The sequence below is a fragment of the Hippoglossus hippoglossus genome, chromosome 17 (genome assembly GCF_009819705.1).
Source record: "Hippoglossus hippoglossus isolate fHipHip1 chromosome 17, fHipHip1.pri, whole genome shotgun sequence".
NCBI lineage: Eukaryota > Metazoa > Chordata > Actinopteri > Pleuronectiformes > Pleuronectidae > Hippoglossus > Hippoglossus hippoglossus.
In genome coordinates, this window is record NC_047167.1 from 11,312,488 (window position 1) to 11,331,631 (window position 19,144).

General features: G+C 42.7%; 2 protein-coding genes across 5 annotated transcripts in view; one reads left to right on the forward strand and one right to left on the reverse strand.

Annotated features, from left to right (window-relative positions):
- Window positions 1–716: 716 nt before the first annotated feature.
- On the reverse strand, window positions 717–5,965 carry LOC117778771 (BTB/POZ domain-containing protein 2-like). The gene is made up of 9 exons (XM_034614554.1): window positions 5,420–5,965; window positions 5,202–5,321; window positions 3,942–4,098; window positions 3,419–3,524; window positions 3,116–3,313; window positions 2,818–3,010; window positions 2,489–2,576; window positions 1,982–2,128; window positions 717–1,801 (listed from the first exon to the last, which is right to left on the reverse strand). Exons 1-9 carry the CDS (start codon window positions 5,935–5,937, stop codon window positions 1,640–1,642), a joined length of 1,689 nt encoding a protein of 562 aa, XP_034470445.1. The 5' UTR covers window positions 5,938–5,965; the 3' UTR covers window positions 717–1,639.
- Window positions 5,966–7,614: 1,649 nt separating this feature from the next.
- Window positions 7,615–19,144, forward strand: part of LOC117778767 (protein unc-13 homolog A-like) — a 32,723-nt gene continuing 21,193 nt past the window's right edge. For 2 of the 4 annotated variants that reach the window (XM_034614548.1, XM_034614550.1), the window contains exons 1-9: window positions 7,615–7,966; window positions 12,550–12,579; window positions 12,828–12,927; window positions 14,973–15,090; window positions 15,227–15,350; window positions 15,952–16,022; window positions 16,234–16,288; window positions 16,704–16,733; window positions 18,225–18,438. In XM_034614548.1, coding sequence (XP_034470439.1) covers window positions 7,945–7,966; window positions 12,550–12,579; window positions 12,828–12,927; window positions 14,973–15,090; window positions 15,227–15,350; window positions 15,952–16,022; window positions 16,234–16,288; window positions 16,704–16,733; window positions 18,225–18,438 — 764 coding nt within the window. In that variant the 5' untranslated portion in view covers window positions 7,615–7,944. The remainder of the gene's footprint in view (window positions 7,967–12,549; window positions 12,580–12,827; window positions 12,928–14,972; window positions 15,091–15,226; window positions 15,351–15,951; window positions 16,023–16,233; window positions 16,289–16,703; window positions 16,734–18,224; window positions 18,439–19,144) is intronic. The other 2 variants (XM_034614547.1, XM_034614549.1) reach the window with 1 other exon arrangement.

Consider the following 19,144-nt stretch of genomic DNA (forward strand, 5'->3'; position numbering starts at 1 on the left):
CAAAAAAAAAAGATTCAAATACTGATAAGGCAACTGTCGAAGCTTCAATATTCGAGTCTGCCCTGCTAATTCTCAGTTAATGGAAACTGAAAACTCAAGGAATAATAGTTGGCTATTTCATTATTTTTATATTTTAAATACTCAATTCATCAAAGTCAATAACTGTCAGGTAGAGTGATGATAAAATAATTGTTGGTTACATCTTACCTAAGGTTTTTGTGCTAATTACACGACAGAGAGAAACTTGATTAAACACAACATCCCTCTACAAGATGGAGGGCAGGTCATAGTCGATCTTGTACTTCATTAAAGGCACAGTTCACTGAAAAATGAAAATTCACTCATTCACTTAATTCATTCCTGCATACTTTTACTTCCCTAATACTTCTGTACCACTGGCATTTCCGTCTCAGGATTTTACTTATCAACTTTTTTATGTAATTTCACATTTCATCCCATGAAAAAAAGAACATAGATTAGTGAGCTTTTAAAAAGGTGCTGATAGATGTTTTTTGTTACGTTAGACAAAGCCAAGCTTTCCCTACTTCCTGTCTTTATGCTCAGCTATGTTAACCATTTGCTGGGCTTAACCCACTGTTACATTTAAAGGTCAGACACTACAAGAAGAACCAATCCTCAATGACTACAAGAAAGCTCATTTCTCAAAATATGTAATTTTAACTTTACATGAAAAGTTAAAGAAACAAGCATCACAATATGTTTTCCTCACTCTTTAATCAATAGTTATTTCAAGTTACATATATAATGTTAATAAATGCCACTTTAATATACAACCCTTTAACTTCCGCACCAAGAAGGAAAGTTCTTCCCCAACACTTTTTAAAACAAAGCTAAATAGAAACATATCCGAAGAATCAGTGTGCATCCATAGAACAACCAATGAACATATGCAAGGCCAAGAAGTGCAAGGTATCTTGGTTATAGGCAACTACCAAGCAAGGACACAAGATATCACAGATTGTACTGTATGTAGAAACCCGAAAATTGCTTACCATAACCATATTGTTAAGATTAGTATGAAGTTTGGTTCGAATTTGCCAAGAATCCGTTAAGCCTACGAGGTCTGCAAGTCTATGGAAGTCATGTCAGTGAAATGCTGGTCTATACTGAACAATGGTGAGGATCGTTTCTTGGCAAAATGTGATATTACTGTACATTCATACAGTTGCGACTCTCCTTCGCACAAATGCTGCAGAGTACAGGAAGGGGAATCATACAGCTTAAGAAGAATTCAGTGTCAAGCCTTATGCCGTCAATCCACAGCAGTGACATGGATACTGTGATTGATCTAAGAGGCTCCTCCCTCCCTCTCTGCTTCCCCCGTGGAGTCTGTTACAGTCATGTCTGTTTCAGAGACTGGCACCACTACAACACAATGGGATAAAAAGAAGTCACTAAGAAAGAGAGACAGCATCTCAAATGACGAGCTACACCCCATGTAGTGACCTACATCGCCTCACAGCAAGTTGTCTTCCCATGTGGCCGACGGTAGGACACTATATGGAGGGAACAGTATGATGTCTGACAGATTAGTCCCCAGTTGGGCTGCTGAGGTGTGGCCCTGCGCTGGTGTCAGTCAGTCACATTTGATGGAAAATCGTTGCCATGTCGGAGGTGACTATGTGTAGAAGATGACCTCAGGAATCTGTCCGTCCTCTACGGAAGTGCCGTTGTTGTTGCCCGCTGCGTAGCAGAAGGTGAAACAGGTCTTTGTGCCGGTGGATGATGACTCATATGTAACCTTTCGCATTCCCTTCGTCCCATAATGAGAGTCTGGACCCTGTACGTCAGAAAGAGGAGGAAGAGGAAACTGAATACTCAATAGAAGCAAATTAGATTTTCTTATTATAACCATTAAGGGGGGAAATAAAACATCCTATACTCCAGTGCACTGCTGAATAGCATTGTGCAAGTTTAATGATTTATATTATTTATTCATTATTCACAAAAATTCCCAAACCTTAAGTGTTGCGCAGGCAGTGTAGTTGACGTTGGGTAGAATCTCCACTGGTTCTTTGAACATGACTCTGAATGTGTTAGCTGAGCCGTCACAGCTGAAGCCTGTGTCGTTCTGTCCCAGCACCGTGTTACTGTCTGTGTGAATTATCTGCATGAAGAGAAGGTTTCACAAACATCCAAAATATGTTAAACAGGATCAGACACGCTATAAAAGAAAGACAAACCACTTCTGAAAAGAAAAGTCTGAAAAAACCAAAGATGGCAGTTGTATCACAAATATAGCACCAAGCCGATCATGTTGTTGCACTGATGCAAATATTTCATATATTAATGTTTTTTCTTGATTTAATTCAATGTTATTTGATTTTACTGATAATTTTGTACATGCAGTTTTTATTTCCCAGTGACCATTAAAATTGCATCTGTGGCTCTTGAAATAAATACTAGGGTTTTGCCTGGGTGGCTGCCGAGTGATGAGACTTTCATCTGAATTCTGAAGGGTCCATACCTGTATGTTGACCTGGTAGTCTGTGGGTCCGTGTATGGAGCCATAGAGGCCGAAACCAACCACAAATATCCTTCTGTTTACTGAGAAGCTGAGAGGAAACAGGGAACAGGAACACATTAAGAAAGGTTTTTATAAGTCTATTGTGGAGTAGACATATTTTCATTGACTACACTGTAATTATATTGGCAGACGAAATCATAGGCCAATTGCATCTGTAAATCACACATTAATATTAATTAATATGCCACAACATCTCAATTCATTCAGTTTGTATTTTTGTTAAAAGCCTAAGGCTGTGAAATTCTTAAAATGTTCTGCTCCTCTCTCACCGTATGCGATCACTTGTCCCACTGTACCCCCAGCGGCTCTCCACCTGTCCAAAACGTGTGATGCTGCACTCCTTCCCGCGGAGGCAGCAGCGAGGCCGGTCGATGAACTCTACACGGGGCTTAGGGTTTACTGTGAAGTGGAGAAAGAGACTCACCACCTCTCTGTCAGTGAGAATACTGGACTGGGCTGGACCTGAAGAGACAGTGACAAAACCAACAGACAATAATCAAGAGTCTGAGGTCGCCAAAGAGCAAGAGCAGTAAAGAGACAGTGACAGTGTACTCTGTTGTCGTTCACCTGCAGCAAACTCCTCAATGGTCATGAGGGGGAAGCGGATGAGTGTGAGCGCTTTGCCCAGGACTTTGCGTTTGTTTTCAGGTGTCGGCTGCAACTGCTGCCTGTGAGCCTCAGCCTCCGCCCAACGCACCGCAGCTCCGAACAAACGCACCTCCCTCACCCCAAGAGTATCCCGCTCCAGCACAGCCACCAATGTATCTAAAGGAGGGAGACATAAAAATCAATGGCCTGCTACACAACACATTGAAACAAATAGCCTTCAAAAAGGAACAGCAAGATCGAGTGTGAGAGTGCAGAATTTACCCAGGTCTATGTCTGTAAAGCCCTCAGCAGCAAGAGCGTCTCCAGTGTTTTTATCAATGTTTTCTAGACAAAGGCTGGCGAGCTGTGGCTCATCAAACAGCCGAGCCTGAAAAAAAAAAAATAAAAAATCATCACAGTTTGAGAAATGCATTTGTACATATGTAGATGACAAACTCACAAAACTGACAACGGGAGTTAAAAGAGTTTATGATTAAATAAGTAGAGATGTTCCGATACCAGCATTGGAAATTCCTCAGATACTGCCGAATATGCTGGGTGGGGCATCAGCGAGTTTATGAATCAATGGATCAGATTCACGTCTTTAAAGTAGATTTGTTTCACATCGATAAAACTGCAATTCTCTAGTCCAAGAAATCCCTTCTCTATTTCTCTAGCTATATAGGGGATGTCATTGTTGTGTATTTATAGATTTATTTATTTGTGTTCAGTGATGACGGTCAAACTAGATAATAAAAGAAGTTCCATGGCATGTATTCTCTGTATGTATTTGTTTTTCAAAGACCTGTGTAAGCAGCATGAAAGCGTTGTCTGCTCTCAGGTTCTTCTTGAGGAACTCCACACAGTGAGCCTCCAGGGCCGGCACTGCGTACTTCTTAGCCGTGTAGAGCGTGGTCATCACTGTCTCAGGCCCGATCTGGACTTCATCAGAGTAGAGGAACCTGCGGGAGAATCCACGTGTTAGTGAGGCTCCCTTTATGTCTTGAAAATGCCACTCAAGCTTTTGAGTCCAATCAAATAGGCTTCAACAAAACCCTGTAGTCCAGGTGCATCGTTTTAAGAAGTTGTGTACTTAAAACAAAATACACAAGCATAATAAGTACACAAAGCTTATAGAGTCATCATTGGTACCACTTAAACATTAAGCTGCAATGGAGCTGCTTATCCTTAGCAAATCAAGCATGCCAAACATTATATTTACAACTCTTTTACAAGTTGCTCTAACACAACAATTTATACATGACCGACCAATTTTACTATGTCACTAATTTATTGATTTGGAAGCTTAACCTGATTGATGTTGCATTGTCTGAGCTTACATTTAGATGCCAGTTATAATATTACCAGCTGCTTATTCATTACAGTACAAGCAATCCACAAAGCCACTAGATTTCTCATGAGGTCAAACAGATGGTTACAATTCAGTTTAAAATTCTCACCCTCACATATCCATCACTGCACCATCAGGCCCCTCCATATATCTAACAGATCTAATCTCCCCTTATTCATCTGCTTGCTCTCTCAGATCCAATAAGATAAATCTATCTATCCTATGCAGCTGTCTTATGACTTGTGGAAACAGGGCTTTTGAGGCAATAGCCCCACAGCTGTGGAACACCCAACCTACATCTTTTAGATTTGCTGATTCATTCAAAAACCAGTTAAAAACATACGAGGCAATCGGTTAAATTATACGTACCAGCTCTGTCCCCATGTGCACTTTACTTTTAGAAAATCGTCTAAGTGGGCAGATAAAAAATGCTTTTTTATCCATATTTTACTCATATATTACATCCCATATTTACATAGAAAAGTAACTATTTTGAGTAAAAGGCTAAAATATTAAGAAATATTTTTGACCAAATATTGTGCTTCATTTTATATAACTGCACAAAACTGAGTTCTTGCCCATGTTTAAATAATATAATAACATACTATATAATATACCATAATAACATGACAAAATATTGTATGTAACAACAACAACACACGTCCACTTTAATGACAGGCAGGTCGTCAGTTCACATGATCTGTCCTTCCTTACTTCAGCAGGGCGAGAAAAGCAGCTGGTTCCACATCTGGAAGCTCGATTTCCGTTGAGGTCGTCGCCATCCCACCGTTAAACATGGCATCGAACACAGCGCTCCCCACAGCCAGAACAAACCTGACGGTGTCAACAAGCAGCGGCACACGGGTCAACACATGACGCCTTACACATTCAGAAGTAGCCGGTAGACATTGTTCCCATATTGCTCCTCTTACCTGTGTGCAGGTATCCTCTGGACCCCCATTCCTTTGCCCACTAGAAAATGAACGTCGCTCAGCACCTCGTTGTTGAACAGGAAAGCAAACCGCTCCTTCACGGTGCTCTTTGTAGCCTGCCAGTTGTAGACCGGCTCCCGGTACACCAGCACGGACGCGGCCGCCGGAGTGGCGGTCGGCGCGGCCGCCTGCAACGCGTTCGACGCTGCGGTTGCCATGTTGGACGCCTGGGTGGCCATGGCTCCGCTTGCCGCAGCACCTGCCGCAGCGGACTGCTGCAGGGAGTTCTGCGCAGTCGGCGGTGCTCCGGTCGCGACACCGTTGCTGTCGCCGCCGCCAGGCCCCAGCTGCGGGTTAGGACGCCTCGCGACTCCCGACGCTCCCCCGGCCGCACCGACCCCTCCGCCGTTGGAGGCAGGCATCGAGAAAACGCTGTTACTGGGCTGGCTGTTTCCCAAAGGACCCGCGCTGGAGAAATTAAGGCAAGGAGGCCTGCCGCTGTTGTCTCCAGCAGCCATCTTGAACTTAGCGTATGCGTAAACAACACACTTCGTCGTTTTGTGTATTTCCAGTCACTATAACAGTCACTGCCTCAACCTGCTGCCCCCTGATGTTTATTATTGGTACTACAAGCAGCTCTCCGCCTGTTCCCTTCAAACCAGCATTTAGACGTTTGTTTGTTTAATTATGAGTAAAATGACACATTTTATATTAACGGTGAATCAGATGCTGTGTCTGTTACTGTTTTGATTCAGTCAACAGTTTGAAACCTGATGTGTGTTCAATAATGGAACACAGAACAGGAACAATATTAATGCCTGACCCACAATGCATCAAATAATTACATGTATTGCAGCCATTATTTTCTGCCCTGAGAATAAATGATTAATGACCTATTTCTTGTTTTTAATCACAGTATTTGAGTTTACAAAAGTAAAAAGGTCTGGCGGCAAAACTTTTTTTAAAAGTCCACAATATGAAAAGTGTCACTGGCCATGTAGTTACAATAAGTAAATTGAAAAGTACTATTTTACTAAGAGGAAAGATGACAACGACAGTGGTGATGATGAAGATGATGATATTTGCAGTTTTTGATCATGTTAGGCTTAATATATACTGCAAGGTTTATGTGTATACTCTCTGTAGTGTCTGCTCTGAACACTGTGTTTCATCTCCACATTTTGATTTGCACAAATCCTGTCAAACTCTTTGGTGCTGAGCCTCCTTTTTGGTCTGATTCTTCATCATTTCTCAACGTGCTCCGCCTCTCTTTCTTGTCATCTTCTGACTGACTCAGCACTCATGGGATTCATATTTGATGTTTCCCATTCCCCGGGAGGGCTCAGGATCTTTATTTAATCCACTTTCTTGCCAGTGTAACAAAATAAGATATATTCACATTGCCCACATACTGACTCACATCTATTCTTAGACATGCACATCCTGAACATCGGATACTGGTAAGTTAATTTGAGTCGGTGAGCAGCATCACTCTGTGTAAAAAGTAAATGAGAAACAATTTACCAGTGTTTCCAGTAAGGAGAATTTATTTTAATTTCATTTCTACAGCTTACAGAAGGCTTTTTTGAGAATAATATAAACTAAAAATATAAGTGTGAAATTGATTAATTGCACGAAACCAATCTGCAAGTTGGATTGCTATTTCCCAGATACATTTTGAATTTATCAAATTACAAAATGTGCATGCGAGTTATTTTCTTGTAAAACAGGAGCAGACTTTTGTTAGTTTGGTTGCAGGACAAGTTCAAGCTTTATCATTGTTGAGCTCACATAAACCCCAGCATAGATGTCACTGATGTTACAAGCTGCAGATCCTCAGGCCAGGAGTATCTGAGCCTTGACATCTTTGACTCTGCAAACATGGCCTTTTATTCTATAATGAGCAAAAATGAAGGATTGAGGATTAAGGAGGATTTGGGGCCCTGGAGATCTGGAGCGTTTGGTCTCCTGGAAGTCTGGAACCCTGAGATTTGGCGCTTTTGGGGCCCTCGGAAGTCTGGAGCCCAGAAGTCTTGGACTTTTGGGACCAAGGATGTGGTTAATAATCCAAACAGCGTTGGATGGAAATGAATGAAATCTGTCGCCACATTGCTCATCGGGTAAATTACACTCCCCCCATCCTCCTGCCTGCTACTCATCAACCGTGACGTCAGGGGCGGCGCGGCGCGGCGGAGCTGTCCTCGCGCGCAGGGGTGCCGCCTGCCGCTGAAACAAGATGGCTGTGCGCGCAGGAGGAGCAGCGGAGGAGAGCTGAGGCAATGCAGAGGAGGAAAGAGAGGGGGGCCAGGGTTTTCACTCCCGTGCGTGCGTGTGTGTATATATGTGTGTGTGCGTGCCTCGTCCTGCCCGTAAAAAGAGCAACAGAGGAAAACAAAGCGAGAAGGACCGCTGACACGATGCCGGCTCGTCTCCCTTACCAGTTTGAGTGTTTGTCCCAGTAACCAGGAGACTAACGGAGCAAACAAACCCCGGAGCTGTCAGCAGAGGACAGAGGACAGCCAGAGATGTCCCTGCTGTGCGTGGGAGGTAAGAGAGGACACCGGTGTGTGTGTGTGTGTGTTATGGAAGTGTTCCCTGGTGGAGCTGCAGCAGTTGTCCGACAGACAGGCTCCGGCTGCGGGCTGTCAGCACCGCGGGAAAGTCGGTGTGGACCGAGCGGCGCACGGTTTGTGCTGAATAGTCATGAAACCCCACAGCGGCGCGGTAACGGAGCGGAGGCGACACCGGGACACCTTTACCGCCTCTGCTGCTGCCGGACGACATGTTTGCTCCATCCACTGTTTGACCTCAAGTAGAGATGTGTTGCATGTTGGTGATTGAGGTGACAGCAGGGAAAGAGACATTAATGCCACACGGCTAGCGCAGGTGTGACTGCTGGTGCTGTTAGCTTACAGGCTGTTTGAGTTTCTGAATGTGTCCATGCGGAGGAGGAGGAAAACCGCTGTTTGCTTCCCCTACGTGTGTGTGCGTGTGTGTGTCAGTGTGTGTGTCTCTCTCTCTGTGTGTGTGTGTGTGTGTGTGTGTGTGTGTGTGTGTGTGTGTGTGTGTGTTTGTCAGAGTGTGCGTGTGTGAGATCCACTCTGCTCATTCATGCGTGGGTAGCCAGAGGAGGAGGATGAGGAAAAGCCCCTGCCGCTGCCGCACCGCACCGCACCGCTTTGCCGCCTCCGCCGCTCTGCTGTAGTCGTGAGGGAATACTCAGCATCCGACTGGAGCTGCGCGTCATTTCTCCACGTCCCCCCCCCCCCCCCCCCCCCACCCACCCACCCCAAGCGATGCGTCACCTCCTCCCACCAGACTCTCCCTGACAGCACCTGATGATGCTGCTGGTGTCCGTCAGTGCGATGAATAAGCATCTGCTGTGACTGCTCCGGAACAACACCCCCCCCCCCCCCAACTTCACACCCAGTAATAGGAGAGGCAGGACCCCCCCTCGGAAACGCTGTTGTGCCTCAAAAGTAAAGGCTGTCACTTTCAGCAAAAGTTTTCTCCTTCGTTATTTCCCCTTTGGAGTCAGAGAAAACGCCAAACCGTCCAAGAGGAATCTAATCAGAGCTGCAACTAAGAATGGTTTTCATGGTTGATTAGTTTCTCAGTTGACAATGGCAGAAATAAAAAGTGAAGCATGAGTCGACCCATAGAAAATCAACAGCTATGCTTTGATAATCCATTCATTGTTTGATTAATTTGGATTCTTTATTCGTCTGTGTGTAGGGAAATCTGTTTGCAGCAACAATTTAACATCGCAAAAAAATCCTCAACCTCAAGAGAGACATTTGGTCCAAATCAGTTGGACATCCTCATTTTTAAAAACTCAACAACTGTTGGAATAGAGGGCATTCATTTATTTATTTTCAATGGAAGGGGGGCAATGACGTTGTCCAGAGGGGAGCAGTTTAAATGTGGAAGTCAGAGGATGCACAAAGCCAAGTTGTCAGGTTCCAGCTCTTATATTTTTAAATTCTCTAATAAAGTGAATCATTTGGGGGTCCAGACAGTTGATGAAAACAAGACAATGTGAAGATTTAAACTTGGGATAGGATACTGTGATGACATCTTAAACATTTTCTAGACCAAACCACTCATTGATTTGTTGAGAACAATTTGGCAGATGAATCAACAATTTAAATAATCATTCCGTGCAGCCCCAGTTATAATCACAACTGGCTAAATCCCAAGGGGAAATCCTCAAACTGCTTGTTTGAGCAGTCCAAAACCTAAAGATGCTCAGTCCTTGATCACTGAAGGCCAAACGTGAAACTACAGAATATTTGGCTTTTTTGTGTATAGAAAAATGACTTTTATATTATTTATCAAAAGTAAATGAGTGTGAGGGGTGTGGAGGTGGGCTCTGGACATTTGTTGTAGATGGAATAATGGTAATGTATGGACGAAGGGAAGGTTTGAGGGCTTTCAAAGTCACCTTCTCTATGTCCGACCCATTACAGATGCCCACCTCATTCCATCCCACCAGGTCCACCCACTGACGGCTCCTGCTCTGAGTCAGCCCCGGGTGTCATTAGTACCCCGGGTGTTATTCATTCATAAGCACTGGCTGCGACTGTCAGTGTCGTAAGGCTACGAGACTTGGCAGACAGCCCTCTTTCTCTTCCTGTTACATCATTCATGCTTACCTGACTGGAGCTATTTCTGGCCTCCACAGTACTTTGTGCCTCTTGAATAGGCAGCCTTTTCTTTGGAGCATCTGCAGATGAAGCAGAATTCAGACACAGATTAACTCTGAAAAACTTCTTCCTGCAGATATCCTACTTATATACTTTCAAGTCCCTGTCTGGAATAGGACAATAAATCATGAAATGAAACGTCTTGGTCGGCGACCGCAAGGACTGCTGCTGCAGATCTGCGTGTGTATGATCCTTCAGAATAAGGCGCTGTCCCTGTGAATCACGTCAGGCCTGGTTTTGTTGCTGCATGGCTGAACTCAGCTCACCCTCTCCCTACTTTACATTCCCTGATAGTTCGAGTTGAAGGGTTTGCTTGATTCCCTGTCGAGTCTCTGTTTCCTCGCCAATCTGCTCCGTTCCCATAAGTCAGAGTCTGCTGTGTCAGAGCTACTTCCTGAATGATCTCTGCTCCAAAAAAAGGCATTGCACATAATTTATTACCGGGTTTTACAGACTGCGCTATGCATCCTCTGATTAAAGAAAAAAAAACTATGCAGCCACACTTTGATTTGTTATGCCCCTTCACTCATTTAATCAGATGGTGATAGATGGTTATAGCTCTGACCTTGTTTCCTGAATCTAGGCTACTCACCCATAACCTACATTTCAGCCAATTGATCCAGTGCTACAGCCCTTCACAGGCTTATTGTTTATGAGACATAGCCACATAAGTGAACAGTACGTGCTTGGTGGGGTCATCTTGGCTGCTTAGATACATGCACTTGTAACAAAATATTGTGTTGTGTGTGAGGACATGGAGACATTTCTCATCGTAACTCACGCAGTCAGAGAGATTTATGACTGTGTGCTATTATTAAATTTCAGCCTTCCACTGTTGAAAATCCAATTCCTTTTTTATTGATCCTCCTGATGTAGCGATACATTTCCATGGCTGTTTTAGTGTTGACACCAAAACACTGCAAGTAGCAGGCACTGACGTGATCCGCCTAAACAATTACAACATTTTCGTCAGTTACATTTTTGTCTTCTTGATATTACATTCAATTATTTCATTTCTGTTTTGAAAGCTGGACTTGACTTTAAATGCATGTTGAATCCGAGCAGATTTTGGCCTTTAGTAAACACACATGCATGTGTTTTCATGTGTGTGGTTGTGTTGAGTTGAACTTTAAGGTGGCTTAGGTGTGAATGGTAGCAGAGATTTATATGCTTTCGTCACTGCTGCAGGTGGATGTGAGTCAGTCACTGCAGTTGAGTGTGCATGTGCATGAGAGTGTGTGTTTCTGTACCTGCTGATGTAACAGCATGGCACTTAAGCTGCCGAGGTAGCCTGAGTGTGCGTGTTGCATGAAAGAAATATGAAGTAAAAGAAGTGAGAGTCGGAAAAAAAAGTGCTTACTGACTCAGAGTTATTTTTCATCAACTTTTCATTTTAGTGTCGGTTACTATGGCAACGGATTACAATGAGGAGAGTATTTTGGGATAAGTCATGAATTGCCGTTCATATCGAATTTCTCAGAGGGGTTGAAGGTAAAGGTTTGGTAACATAACACGTTAAGCTTACGTTTTGCATTCACTGATACAGGAGTGTGTTCACGGTGTGTGCACATCTGCAGCGTGGTGTAGAGATCTGCTGGAGTGTGTGTGTGTGTGTGTGTGTGTGTGTGTGTGTGTGTGTGTGTGTGTGTGTGTGTGTGTGTGTGTGTGTGTGTGTGTGTGTGTGTGTGTGTGTGTGTGTGTGTGTGTGGTGGACAGCAACAGATTGTAGAGCATTAAAGATGTATGTGTGAGTTACGTCAAAGCTGGTAAAAAGGTGCTGCAGAGAGAATCTGGGCTTTAACTGTACACTGAAAAATCCTCCAACACCTTCCCCTTTGAATGCTTATACAGCAAAGACATCTGCGAAGTTATATGTGGAACTATTTAGCAAATCCTAAATAATTAAATACCCACACCCACCTACAATTATAATTCCTGCTGACAAAAATTATAAAATACAGCAGTTATCTGTTAATTCTGAAATATACTGTAGCCTTTTAATTGCATGTACTGTAGTTGAACTGTACCGTGTTTTTCTGTTTCTTTGTCTCATACTGATGAAGCACAGCAGGAAGGATGCTCGTGTTTTTCCAGCACTGTGTGTTTCTGGGTTTTGCTCTGGACCTGAGCACTTAGTCCAAATCTGCATAGTTGCACTTTTAGTTTCCTGAGTCCACACTCGTGCAGAATGTGAATTTGTACTGTCAGTGCAGAGACAGGAAAATATGTCTCAAATGTGCTGAAATTCCCTTTCTGCATATACTGTAGAGTTTCATGTAGCATATTCAAATTCACGGTGATTTATACTTCTTATACTGTTTTGTTGCCTGTTCTCTGTGTAAGAGCAAAAATAGAGGAGCCTTCAGAGATAAAAAACAGATGGTGCTCCTGTGTGTGACTTTGTCTCTCTCTGTGTGTCCACAGTGAAGAAAGCCAAACTGGATGGACCCCAAGGTAAGACCTGGAAACCTGGAAATGGAAAGCGGTAGATCCCTCAGGGGGAGAGCACTCGCTGTTATGTGACATAAATCTTTAAGGAGACAGAGTACATGTTACATGGTTCAGCTATAAATGGAAATAAAGGAATGGGCAGGTGGATAATGGATAGAAGACTATTTCTGCATGAACTGACGCTGAGGTTATTGTTGTTTTTCGAACTCACAGGTGTTTCATCCATTTCTTCATCCTTCTTTCCTTAACAGAGAAGTTCAACACGTACGTGACTCTGAAGGTACAAAATGTGAAGAGCACAACCATTGCTGTCAGGGGCGACTTGCCCAGTTGGGAGCAAGACTTCATGTTGTGAGTCCTTCATCATCAAATCTATCTCTTGTCTTTATCTACCTCCCTCTCCCTTCCTCTTTCCTATGTGTTCCCTTTTCATCCTCTCATCTCTTCCTCCATTTCAGCTGCTTGAGTGCTTTTGTGTTTTTTTCCTCTCGCTTGCTTTCGATCAACCTTCCTTCCTCCCTCCCCTCTTTTTTACTCCTCCGTCCCAAGTGCCCTTTATCCCTGTATTGTTTCTCATAGCTCTTCCTCTCTGCATCTGCACCCCGTCCTGCACCTTTTTCATCTGCTCTCCCTCAGCACTTCTGCTCCTCTCATCCTCCCTCTCCACCTTGGATACCTTCCAGCCCCTCTTTTTCTCCCTCCTCTGTCACTTCCTCTAAACACAGCTTCTTGATCTTTATTTGCTCAGCCCCTCCTCTTCCTCATCCTCCTCCTCTCCCCATTTCAACCTCACTTTCTACCCCATATTCTCCTTCCCCTCTCCTCATATTTCTGCTCTCCAGGCCTCATAAGCAGCTTTTCCCACTTTCATATGACTTAGTCTGAGCTTGTGTTTCAGTGGAATCTTTAAATAATTACTCAACAGTGGGTGTTTGACATGCAGAGCGATACAGTGTGGTATTGACAATGCAGTCCTGTGCATTTGTATGATGTTCGGAGGCGTTGAACGTTGTGCTGGGGTTGCATCAGTGAAGCTGGGTTATGTAATGTTTGGGCTGCAGAGAAAGCCTCATCCCCTCCTTCAAAATGCCTTTGAATGACTGTGCCCCCTCAGTCACAACCATGAATCAAACAGGCACTTCTTAAAAGGAGTCACCACTGAGACGGGAAATCCAGTCCCCCTATTTCTTAATTAAAGTTCCCACATTGTTGCTCCAGGCATGCGATACTATCACCTCCTCCACAGCCATCCTCACACTCATCCCTCCCGTCATTCATCTCTCTCTCCCTCTCTGTCTCTCTCTCTCTCTCTCTCCTCCTCTCCCTTCCTGTTGTCTTTATAATGTTCTATGTAAGATTCTCTGAGGATTGCAACCACAGAGGTGTGCGCCCACAAGTAATTACTGTGCATCTTATGTGTGGATGAGGGCCTGTGTGTGTTAAGCAGTTCTCTTTAAACAGAGTGGAACAGTGGTGAAGGAAGTATTTAGATCCTTTACATAGAAGTACCAGTGCAACAGTGCTTAAATACTTGATCACAATGCAAAAGGACCATGTATTTACAAATATAGGTACTATCAGCAGAATATCATCAAAAGACAATTTGTATTAAAAAAATGGGCCCTGTGAAGGACTTTTTGTGTATTAGTCAAGTTATTTTATATGGCACATTTAATATGACAAGCATAGACTCAACGATATATATATATATATATATATATATATATATATATATATATATATATATATATATATATATATATATATATATTTCAATATGTGTATATATGTATATGTATTAATAATAATTAATTAGTAAGTGAAAAATTAAGATAAAGTAGATAAATATTGATTTATAGTAAAAATGGGGAAGATTAAAAGTATAATACAGTCATTAAAAAGGAAAGTGAACATTTTTTTTATTCAGCATTAAATAAAGTAGAGAGGTTCACGTTAACCACATGCTAATTAAAAGATTATTTTTAATCTGACTTTAAAAGAAGAAGCTGTTATAGAAGGCCTTACGGCATATGTTACATTATTTGATAATTTTACATCTTTTAATGGAATCACATAGCTGCTAGTAACGCAAAGCCACCTGAAATGTGACAGCAGATGACAAATAGACACTACTGTTTTGTAAAAGGGTCAAGAGCCAATAAGTGAAGGTGCCACTCATTGATGATGGACTGTATTTTATATTCTCTTATGTAAATTATTAATTTGTAAATTGACTGTAGCTCTCAGGTAAACGATTTGAGTCTGAACTGTGGTGCTATAAAGTATAAAGTATGGAAATAGTCAAGTGAATACAAACAACTCAAAATGTGCTTGCAGTTAAGTTAGTTATTTTCCTTCATGTAAGTTAACTTTTCTCTCTTTCTTTCCCTTCGTAGTGAAATTAGCCGCCTCGACCTGGGTCTGACAGTAGAGGTGTGGAACAAAGGGTTAATCTGGGACACCATGGTCGGCACTGTGTGGATTCCCCTCCGTAGCATCCGACAGTCAAATGAGGTTTGCTACTAACCACCACCACTTGAGAAAGGCTGTAGCTGAACACTCTGTTCTCAGTCACACTTCAGGGGATTACGGCAGAGTTTCTGGTCGCACTTGCTATTTGTGTGTCATCTGCATGTCTGTCTGTGCACAGGAAGGTCCAGGGGAGTGGCTCACACTGGACTCTCAGGTCATCATGTCTGATAATGAGATCTGTGGCACCAAAGATCCCACTCTCCACCTGGTGCTACTCGACACACGCTTCGAGCTGCCTCTCGGTGAGAAAATCTATACGTAAATAAAAATCAGGAATCCTGAGTAGGGGGAAGAAATGAGAATATCAAGGTATAGGAAATCGTCAACCCTCGAGGAAAGGGGAGAGTCTCATGAATACATTATATATGTCTGCGTATTTTCACAGCATACAGTGATAAATGAACACCAATAATTTCTGACTGATTAATTAAGCTGAACTACTTTACAGCGGAATGTGCTCAAGGCTGTTTGTGTTTGCATCAGTGTCAGAAGAGAGGAGTGATTGTGTCCTTTCTTTCTCAGTGATCAAGCTCTTAGCATTGATTAGGTGTCATTTTCATACTGTTTCCTCTTCCTCTAGTCAATATCCTACACCTGACTCCCCCATTCGTGAACTTTGTCTATTTAAAGAGGGTTTGGCTTTTGGGCTACAAGTTAAAAGTCAAATTTTCAATGTCACAATGTTCTTAAAAATAGGTTGTTTTACTTTAATTTGTCATCACATGGATTTCATTTATTAAATAGGACAAAACGCTGTTTCAGGAGTAACTATTTTTAGAGTTTTTGTTCTTTTTTAAGAGTTTTTTTGTACCTAATTTTGTTTGTGTGGCTTGTGGTTTTCAGATATCCCAGAGGATGAGGCAAGGTACTGGGCCAAAAAACTGGAGCAGCTCAATGCCATGCGGGACCAAGATGTAAGCTGTCACCCTGTTTGATTTAATACCCCAGCATAGCCTCACATTTTAGGAACATACCTAGAGGATTCATATGTGGATTAAGAGAAGGAATCTAACTATACATTTGCCTTTCTCTACACCCAAACCTTGTATATAGTTAAAGACCTTTCTCTCTTTCTCTGTCACCAGCTGAGCATTTTTCATTAATGTGCATTTTTAATTTCTCTAGTATTCATACCAAGAGGATCAGGAACGCCCTCTCCGTGTACCAAGCACCCAGTGCTGTAAGTGACCGATCAATATTTGCCTAAACCAATCGTTTGTTTGTGCTGAACAAGAGAATTATGCGTGTAGCTGTTGAGTTATAATTAGATTACTTAAGCTCAGCGTGTGCATTATGTGTGTAACCACACATGGGTTGTTTTGTGTTCGAGGGGAAAAAAGGGGCCTGGATCGTTGCACTGTAAGGGATCAATAGCAGTATCAGATGTCTGGAGGCGAGCTGCTCCAGGATGCTTCTGTGTCGCTGGCCCTGTCTGCTGTGCTTGCTGAGCCAGCGGTGTGGGGCAGGTGGAAAGCACTCCTGTGCTTTCTTATCATTCGCCGGCTCCATTGAAGCATTAATAAAGAAAAATGAATGTTTATATTTAGACATCAGTTCAAATCCAGACTGACACCCCCTCCCCCCTTTCATTGCAGGTAACTGGAATCTATGGGGAGAACAACAAAGTAAGAACTAACTAACTTCCCCCTAGTGTAATCTAGCCATGCAGATAAGTTTTATTTGCCAAGGTTCATCATTCACTGGTATTTCTACTGTCCCTGCAAAAAAAATGAAGCTAATTTGTGGAGCTCACATCAGCATTAAAAATTGCATTTAAAAATGTAACGTTACCAGATCTTTGTGTCCTTGTTACTCTTGATAATTAACAAACTGCAATGACGGCAGCTTTCAGTGGCTTTGGTAGAAGATAGTTGCAATGAAAGACTGAGGTTTGTGGAGTATTCTGATGAGTGAACTGATCCTTTAAGACCAATGGTTCCTTCATTTTTAATCCAATATGCTGCAGTACAGAGACACTATAAGGGAAAAATGTGTCACTGTCCAAATACTTATGGACTGCACTGTCCATACTGCTCACAGAAACCTATAGTACATGAAAAATACCAACATATGCATCAATGGAAAAAAAAGCCTTCCATGTATCTCTCTCTCTCTCTCTCTCTCTCTCTCTCTCTCTCTCTCTCTCTCTCTCTCTCTCTCTCTCCCCTCCCCCTCCCTCCTTCCTTGTCTATGTCTCTCTCTCTCCCTTCCTGTCTGTCTCCTTCTCTATCTCTCTCAATCTGCCTGTCTCCCTCCCTGTCTATCTCTCTCTCTCATGCTGTGATGAACAGATGGTCTTATATAAGCGCCTCACCCACACCACTGCAGCGATTTATCTCATCTCTGTTCACTCAAAAGAAAAAAGGAAAAGGAAAGAAAGAGCAGGGGTGTAGTGATAGATGGCGAGCCAGTGCAGTGAGTGAGACAGAGAGGGATGCAGGGAGTGAGCGAGGCATGCAGGGACATGGGTGACGAGAGAAACAAAGTTCGATGCCTGTAATTAGTGTTTACACGCCCAGACAGATGGAGATGAAGGTGTAAGCATGGCACCAAGCGCCCCTGCCCCTCCCTCCTCAAAGTGGGAGAAACGGTGATGGATAATGATGAATGATTGATAGATGGTGGTTTCGCTTTCGACTGATTCAGCAGTGTTAAAGTCTCTCATCACTTCCCTATGGGGTGTTAAGCTCTGATCTATGGGCACCACAGAAAACTGAAGCATCTCCTTAGTGTGCAGAACGGATTTATGGTCGGTTATGGTGATGGAAAGAGAAGGAAGTCCCTGATGATTTCCATCATGTGCTCCATCTGTGGCTGCACTCTGAATGACCTATATGGTTTTCAGCAGTGGCACACTGCCACCTCATCTATGTTATCTTTAATTACCATAGTACTACAAGATTGGTTCAGTGCTGATTACAGTCGCTTATCTCTGCACCACATGACAATGTCGACTGGGATCACCACTCTCCTATTTGTTCCTCTTTCTCTTGCTGTTATTTTGTTAAAATCTTGAACTTCCTCCCGTCTCGCGTTGCTTAACTCTATGGAAACAACATACAGTAAAAAAGCTATTAATCTTTTCTAATATTATGACTCTATGTGCCTTTGTGTAGATGAGGATCCAGACAGTGCTGTGGACGACAGGGACAGTGACTATCGCAGTGAAACCAGTAACAGCATCCCCCCTCCCTACTATAGCACATCTCAGCCCAACGCCTCTGTCCACCAATATCCCATCAGCCACCAGCACCGCAGTTCCAGAAGCCCCTCTTACCCACACTCGGGCAACAGCCAGGACCCCGACTTCAACAATCAGAGGACTGTCAGGTGTGTGACGGCTTCTGGAAGTCATCACTCATTGTCAATTAATCTGTCAATAATTAATCAATTAATCATTTGGTCCAAGAAACGTCAGAAAATTGTGAAGAATGCTGATTTAAATTTCCCAGAACCCGAGGTGGTATCAGATAGTTTGTTTTGTTCAGCTAATGGTTAAATTCTGATTCAGTTCACGATTATTTGAAGCAGTAACACAACAGCGTCTCACATTTGAGCTTGGTTTGGTTCGAGCTTATATATTTCTGCTTGATAAATATTTGAATGCCAGACTATGTAATTTATGAAAGAAGAAATAAGACAATCTTGCTTTTACAAATTAAGAACTTAAATGCACACATGTTAAAATGAAACACAGCAAAATTCAAAACACTTAGTAGTAGCTCATGGTGGCTAATGATAGCCAGTGGGCTTTAAGGACAATTTGTTTGGTGATAAATTGAGAAAAAGCTTATTTTAGGTTAGAAACAAAGTTAAAACAAGACTTTGTGTTTTAGTACTAGTGGATCAGGTTTGACTTAGCTGAAGGCCCTTTTCACGGATGACATTTTGACTTGCCATATAAGGACAAGCACATGGATAATGTCTATGTCCCTGAACAGAACCTGAAAGGGACCCATAAACTGAAGCAGCTTTATTATTTCCACCTTTGCTTTTCCTACTGTTAAATTGAAAAAAATATCTTCTTTGAAAAAGG

Coding starts and splice junctions, on each gene's coding strand:
- LOC117778771 (XM_034614554.1), bottom strand. CDS start 5,937: ATGGCTGCTGGAGACAACAGCGGCAGGCCTCCTTGCCTTAATTTCTCC. Junction 3,314..3,418: donor CTTTACAGACATAGACCTGG/GTAAATTCTGCA, acceptor TCCCTCCTTTAG/ATACATTGGTGGCTGTGCTG. Junction 3,011..3,115: donor CATTGAGGAGTTTGCTGCAG/GTGAACGACAAC, acceptor CTGTCTCTTCAG/GTCCAGCCCAGTCCAGTATT.